Genomic DNA, 7,690 nt, shown 5'->3' with positions numbered 1-7,690 from the left:
GTTTCATTACAGCTCTGAAGTATTTTGTCCTTGTGAGGACAATACAGCGATACTTAGTAACTGCGGCACAGAAAGTAATCCAAGCAGCTAACAGCCACAAATAAGCATAATAGTCCGCATTCACAGAAAGAGCTGACGTGTGTACAGGATTTCATAGCACAGGGGAGCTGATGTATAAACACTCCAGCGCAAAAACTAGGAAAATGCTGTGTCGCACAATACAGCCACTAGATGGCACCAAGGGGCAAATTTCTACGCTCCTCTGCACCATCTAGTGGCGGTAATGCCAAGCAAATGGCATTTACTCAGCTTTACCCTGGGCAGAAGGTTTATGCATCAGCCCCAAGGAGTTAATTAAAGAAAAACGGTTTGGACGTCTCATTCTACAAATGCTAGTTGCCTGGCTTCATAAGTTTTAGTCACTGGTCCAGAACAAGTTCCTGGCTTCTCTCTGACTTTCCTGCTAATGAATACTTTTTCTGGGCCAGCGACTCAGGAATTATTAAAAACATTGGCTCAGCAGAACAGCCAAGACAAAAAAAATTTCAGAAGGAGGCCAGTAATCGTAGCTTCCATATTATTTTCTGAGAGGGGAACTTTAAAGACAAAGTCTGGCCTACAAATGATTTATTATAAAAATATATTCATGTATTTTAATAACATTAATAATTATACATTTAAAAAAAAATAGCTCTTGCTAAAATATTGGCCTCCCTTTTGTCCCTGTCCCACGCAGTACCTCTTCTTAGTCACAAGATGTCCTCAGGCTTGAATTAATTTGAATGATGCCCTGCGTCATTTAACCCAAAAGACTGAGAATATATAGTAAACTCCCTATTATCCAGCATTCAAGCAACCAGAACTCTCAAGGAACCAAAAAAAAAATCGAAGACATATGTACTCAATTTATTTTGCCAGTTGCTTTATAGGCGTGCACATTAAAAAACTTTTTTTACAACTAAATTTATTTTATTGCTAATGAAAGTCTCTGTTTTCATCTTGCTGCGGGCCGATGTCTAGAATCCGCAGCTGTCAGGTGAATGTAAATAACGGCCAGTGGGCGTGTGCAATAGCCAGCCTGCTATTGGCCATGGCAATTTTAAATAGCCAATAGCAGAATCTAGCCAGCAGATGAATAGAACAAAGGTTGTTGCTTGAGAGTTATTAGTAACTCTCAAGCAACCAGAAACTACAGTTATCCGACATCTTACAATCCCCATGGGTACTGGATAACTGGGAGTTTACTGCACTGTGAATGCAGGCACCATTGACAAGACCCCAGTAGAAGGTACAAAGAGGAGGAGGATTTAGTGTGCCACATTACCGTCAGAGTCCTACTTTGTATAAACCAACGTTATCATGTACGGCACAGGTGATAGCCAGCAAGCCTTAAGCAGATGTATGCAGTATAAAATAAATGGTTCTATGATATTAGGCTGTATCTACAGTATATTATACACTAGCAGTTCCGGGTATGCCATGTGGATGCGAAGAAATGGTTTTTGAGGCTTCACCCTGGGCCACCGATAGGAAGGCAGAGCCAGCCCTCTTGTACTGGGCCCCATCAGTTCACCAGGGGGGCTCGACGGCAGATAGAGGACTCTTTAATGAGCTTTGGGTGAAGACTGAGTAATCCCGTCGCCCACAGCTACCAACACGTTAAAGAAGAACTCTGGGTAATTTTTAAATTAACCCTTGCAGTGGGGCTACCCCCTACCCACTGCAAGGATTAACTGCTCATTTTGGTCTGCAGCTGAAAACAACAAAGTCATACTCACCAGATAATCGGAGCCGGCTTGCTCTTAGACCGGTCCCTGGAGCCTCTCTCCCCCTCCGCTCCAGAGGTCTAAGGTCCCATAAATCATCAGGTCCAATACACTATGTATTAGACGTGAGGACGCCGAGGGACATTCCATTGCTGCAGCTGACTCAGAGGATCAGTTCAGCCCTAGATCAAAGCGAGCAGTTAACTCTTTCAATGTGGGAGTAGCCCCACTGCAAGGGTTAATAAAAAAAATGCTTTAACAAAATGTCTCTGGGCCCCATCAGTTTAGCTGCGGGGAGTGCAAACAGAGAGGGGGCTATCTGACCATCATCTTCTTGCTTCCTTGGGGGCGGTGATTATTATTGCTGCCTGGGGGTGCCATTGCAGACCCTGACACTCTAACTGGGCGGTTATTGGGGGCCCAGTCAGGTAGGCTCTATGGGACCCCATGATTTCTATTAGTGGACCTGGCTCCACCCACTGTCCTGATATGAGGAATAATTCTCTTATTTTTGGAATGAGACATGTGAACACCTTCTGTTCTAAAAAAGTATTTTATGTGCTACAGAAAGGTAAAAAGAGAGACAGAGGTCCAGCTAAAAAACAGCCAACATACGAGGTAGAACATGTGTACAGCAAAGGGATACAAGTGGAAATGTCTATCACTGAGAGAAGAATAAAAAAACAAACAGACATATTTCATTGGGAATACTGTATTTATTGCTGAAAACTTTTTTTTTTTTTTAGAGGTGGAATAACACCTTTAGACAAGCCCTATAGTTTATCAGGTAGAAGAGGACTAAAGTCCAGCTATGACTTGGCTCTGTTACAATTAGTTTATAATAAGTTACTCTTTACTTCACAAAGCACACATTGGTTATCCCGAAGCCCAGATGCCTGACAGCAAGCGATAAACACCGCCTATCAAAATCCTAGCATGCCCATTGTAAAGAGGCTGTTTATTTGCAGAAATATTTTTATTATGCCTCTTCGCCGATATTATCGACGTTTCTGCCACCACGTGACCGATATGTAATAACTCCCAGAATCCGCTGCTCCTTCCTGGCCTCACCCTGGCAGTCTGGCATCATGGATCAGATACACCGTTTCAAAACTCGGGATCCACTTGCAGGATCTGCAGTAAGTACACAAATGTTTCTTTTTTTTTTATTCTACAGGAAACACCAATGGCCAAAATTGTGTCTGCTACACCGGCCATGTCTTTAATAGTGTATTTGCTTTGTTGTGCTGGTCTTGAGTAACATAATCTATCTGATGCCATTATTCTTGTTCATTATCAGCGATTATTGATGATTTTAATTATTGGAGTACGCGACATACAATGCATAATTGAGAACTTAAAGATTTGTAGAAAATAATTAGCTCTTGAAAGTTAATTATGCTGTTCAAATATGTCACAATCCATACCTTCAACTGAGGCTCATATTAATGATTTCCAGATTTCTTTATATTAAGAAAAGAATCGTAGTTTATAAGAAGCATACGTGGTCTGCTTAAATAATGTCACCTTAGCTTTGGGTGATGTCACACAGGCATTGTAATGTTGCAGTATTTCTAATTCAAACATGGGGTGCCCTAAAAGAGTGTGTGTGCCTTAAAGGAATTGTGAAGTCCCAGCATATCCTCTCCTGTTATAACATCAGCATTGTAATAGGAATACATACTAGAGTTGTTTTTGATAATTCAATCAAAGCTTGCTTGAAAAAAAATCCTTTTATATACCGTAGTGAGTGCTGCCCATCACTCTCCACAACTTCCTGGATTTGCATTGCTTTGCATCTCTTTCCCTGGTGTTTGATGTGATGTCATTTTGCTTTCTCAAGACTATGGGGGTTATTCACAAAAGGGTGAAGAGTTTGGAGAAGGAAGGAGAATTGAACAATTTCTCAAGACAACATAGCCCATCATGCATTGCTTCCAGCAAGCAATGATAATGTTAAATTGTTGCATCTCTTTCCCTGCTGCTTGATGTCATGCAATCTCGATTTCTCAAGACTACATAGCCTATTATGTATTGCTTCCAGCAAGCAATGATAATGTTACATTGTTGCATCTCCTTCCCTGCTGCTTGATGTCATGCAATCTTGATTTCCCAAGACTAGATAGCCCATCATGCATTGCTTCCAGCAAGCAATGATAATATTACATTGTTCAGACGCTGAGTTGCAGTTCAGAAGGCAGGCTTTGGGCATCTTCAATGAGTAAGTTTACAATCTTCTAGATCCATATAGTAATTAGAAGTGGGATAGAATGTATGGAAATTCAGTATAGAAATACATATTTATTTTTCGTTTTTGACCATAGATACCCCTTATCATCGAATAGCTCTGCCACTCTTATTCAAGCAAAACATTCCTAAGAGAAATTTGGGGTTCACCATTAATAGCCTCCTGAAAATGCAAATTGACTTGCTCTTATGCTGACCTACGGCTGACCATACTTTCTGAGTTAGTGACCCAGGAAAGATGCGCAGATCAGTAAAGTCAGAGTAATATCAGTCATTATAAAGTCATTATCTGCATATTTGTTCTGGATTAGTTTTGAAGTCAAAGCATCAGGATGGCAGCCAGTCAACTAGCATTTGCAGAATGGTTGCTCAAAAAATGCTGCCTTCATACTTCTGTGAAGGTTTCACAAGGAGCGCAAACAGGCAATGACAGTAGAAAGTACCTCTATAATGTGCAAGAAACAGTAATGTTAATCGGCTGCTCCAGTTTGCACTTCATTATGAAGAGCCACCCAAAATCGATATTTCAGTATTTAGTGAATGCGGTCTCATATATCTTTCAAGCAGTGAGATCTGCATCTAAGTTCCTCCTAAATCTGCACATCAGAGAGCTAATCGCCTTGTCAGATTTCATTGGAAGGGAGCAGAGCTGGGAGATTTTATCTCTGGAATCTGCAGTCTGTAATCCAAACTGTAGTGTTGCTGCAGATTTACAGCAGTGGTTGTCAATATACGAGGTACAGGGGGTGTCACATACGGCCCCTGATGTCAGCAAAGGGCCACATATAATATCCATTGAATGTATTGCAAGAGAGTATGTCATAGACTGAAGATTTAACAGAGAAAATGGTCAAACACAGCCAGCTGAAGACTGACGAGTTAATAGAGGAAATGTTCAAAGACAAGAGTGGTTAGAGAGTAGAATCATTCTGTAGGTGACAGTCAGAGACTGGGGACTAGACATGTAATCCGGCAACAAATTTGTTTAGTAGGATCGACTCCGATTTTTATTTCTTTCATTTTTCGTATCTCAAATTTGATTGGTCACGCTATTCGGATTTTGGATCCGTCTAAATTTTTGTTTCAGAAAGATCCTCAACAGGAAGTCACATGACCTTGCCTGTAATGCAACTCCCAACAGCCAAAAAACATCTGATTGGCCAGAGAACAGTCACATGTCCGATTTAGTTTGGTTTTGAACGGAATTCGGACAGATCCGCTGCTTACTGCTGGAGCCCGAGGGGCACACTGCCAACACTAAAGCACCCAATATGGCCCTCAGGCCACAGGCTGGTCACCACTAATGATTTAAAAAGTATTTACTACTGACCAATAGAGCACTAAAGCTGTTTAAAACAAGCCCCAAGTTATCCTTCCGGCAACATTTCAAACAGAAGAAGGGTGGTCTGCATCCCGGGATGGAAATCAATAATTTATAGTTCTTTTATGCTAACAATAACCAAACATTCTCTGCAGAACAACTGACATTCACATGATTTACTGAGGTTTGTTTTTGTTTATTTATCAAAATAAATCAAGGCAACTGTACTTGATGTATTGTTCTTGAACATGTTTTGCTGGTCATCCGACTAGCTTTCTCAATTCTGAATTGAGAAAGCTAGCCAGATGACCTGCGAAACATCTTCAGGAAAAATACAGCAAGTACAGTTGCCTTGATTTATTTTTTACAGATATTCCATGACCTTGATGAATGAGAATTTTCACAGCGTAGTATACCAGTAAGTCCCCCTGCACTCCTTGCAGCGTCTCAGACCAAATGACAATGGTGGTGCTTGTAGTGATAACCACGGATGGCGCCGTGTGCATCAAGCAGTAGAAAGTGAAGATCACCAGCACTCAAAGGATGACGTTCATATCATAATGTCCGTTTATTCAGATAAATTGTCACATACTGTATATGACAATAGCCAACGTTTCGGGGTTACACAGGGTCCCTTCATCAGGGCAATAAAGTGATGATATATGTGACGATTTATCTGAATAAATGGACATTATGATTTGAACGTCATCCTGTGTGCTGGTAATCCTCACTTTCTACTGAGAATTTTCACAGACATTTTGTTTCTGTTTGGTATTTTGCTAAACTCTTGGCCTACGGCCAGTCAAGCTGGGGTGTACCAAAGCTAGCCGTACATATAAAGATCCTACATGCATTAACATAGCCATAGCAGGGCAGGCCACAACAGGTGGTGAGACACTTGCCCATTATTTGAGGTTCCAGCGTTGCCATTGTTAATTGTTTGAATTGTACACTGTAAAGGTATAATGCACACCCTCCATCTCAATTCATCAAAAAGAGCTACAGAATGGGCAGGATATAGCTTTTCATGAGTGATGAGGGATCTCATAATATAAACCCTTGTTATCATCTCCCAGGTGTACCCCTAAATCCCCTAATCCTTGCCTTAGTATCTTATCTGAAAGAAAGGGGGTGAAGGGGGAGTTAAAAATTAATTTTAACATTTGGTTGCTTTAGCAGCATGGATTCTTGTCTTCTAGTTTGCATACATGACATTCTTTGCCAGGTAAATGACTCCAGCACCCAGTGATAAAACATCATTACTAAGTACTCTGTGATTTTACTGCTGCTGTTCCTGAAATAGATTTTGCTGAAAAGGATTATTTGTCTTTGTCAGTATGGAAAAGTATATCAAGACCTCAAGAACATTTCTAAAAATGGAGAAAACTTCTGCAAGACTCTCATGTCTGTTCTACAACAAAGGTAGGTATCAGACTGCTATTCTTTACAGTGAGGCACACAAAATTGGGTTTATTTAAAGTCTATGCAAACCCTAACAATGAACTTCTCTTGTTTAATTACTTTTGGTCTGTTAAATATAGGACTGCAACTAACGATTATTTTCATAGCATTGCAGTACCATGCGTTCCAGTGCAGGTGATCACACTGCGGGCGGGAGGGGCATTTGGGATGCCATTGAAATTAATGGCACCACAATGCACATCCCGGAGCAGAATGTTTGAGGCCGAAACCAAAAATTACTCTTGCCTATTTATTTATATATTTATTATAAAAGACCGGTCATCAGTTTAGAGTAACACCTGTAGCCATAAATATTGGCCCGGAAATTATTGCTCTCACTCTGGCACACGCGGCGATACCTGACATGTGTAGCGCAATCGTTGTTTTGCTACATAGGTGCACCCAAATGTGTTTCCTTTAGTATGCACGCATTTGCGGGGTTGGGGGACATTTGGAAAGGGGAGGGGGGTATTTACATTTTATTTGATTTAACTTTATTTTTTAACATTTTTATTTTTACCTTATTGCTATCACATCTAGGGGCTCACAAGCCCCCTATGTTAAAGTACATTGGAGGTGACAGGTTCTCTTTAAGGTGACATTAGTGTCACCTTTTACACTTTACTGGGAATGACAGCTGCTTGCTGAGGGATCTGAATGTCAGCACAGCAGGCAGTAGCTGGGAGCAATAGCCAGTCTGCTATTGGCTATTTTAAATTGCAGTAGCCAATAACAGGCTGGCTATTGTACCCGCCCATTGCCTGCTGTCAATCAGCAGAGAAGGGAACTGAAGGAGAAAGTTCTCCTTCAGGTCCTCCTCTGCTGATTGACAGCAGGCAGTGGGTGGGTGTAATATCCAGCCTGCTATTGGCTATTGCAATTTAAAATAACCAAT

At 41.0% G+C, this 7,690-nt stretch overlaps 1 protein-coding gene across 1 annotated transcript in view; it reads left to right on the top strand.

The window, feature by feature from the left end:
* The first annotated feature begins 2,691 nt into the window (after positions 1-2,691).
* The window catches only part of NOSTRIN (nitric oxide synthase trafficking), a 39,498-nt gene continuing 34,499 nt past the window's right edge, over positions 2,692-7,690 (top strand). The window contains exons 1-2 of the mRNA XM_018568551.1: positions 2,692-2,905; positions 6,671-6,756. Coding sequence (XP_018424053.1) covers positions 2,855-2,905; positions 6,671-6,756 — 137 coding nt within the window. The 5' untranslated portion in view covers positions 2,692-2,854. The remainder of the gene's footprint in view (positions 2,906-6,670; positions 6,757-7,690) is intronic.

Source organism: Nanorana parkeri, unplaced genomic scaffold, assembly GCF_000935625.1.
Source record: "Nanorana parkeri isolate BGI_ZX_2015 unplaced genomic scaffold, ASM93562v1 scaffold1206, whole genome shotgun sequence".
NCBI lineage: Eukaryota > Metazoa > Chordata > Amphibia > Anura > Dicroglossidae > Nanorana > Nanorana parkeri.
Note: the sequence above shows the minus strand (reverse complement) of the source record. Positions and strands in the feature narration are given on the sequence as shown.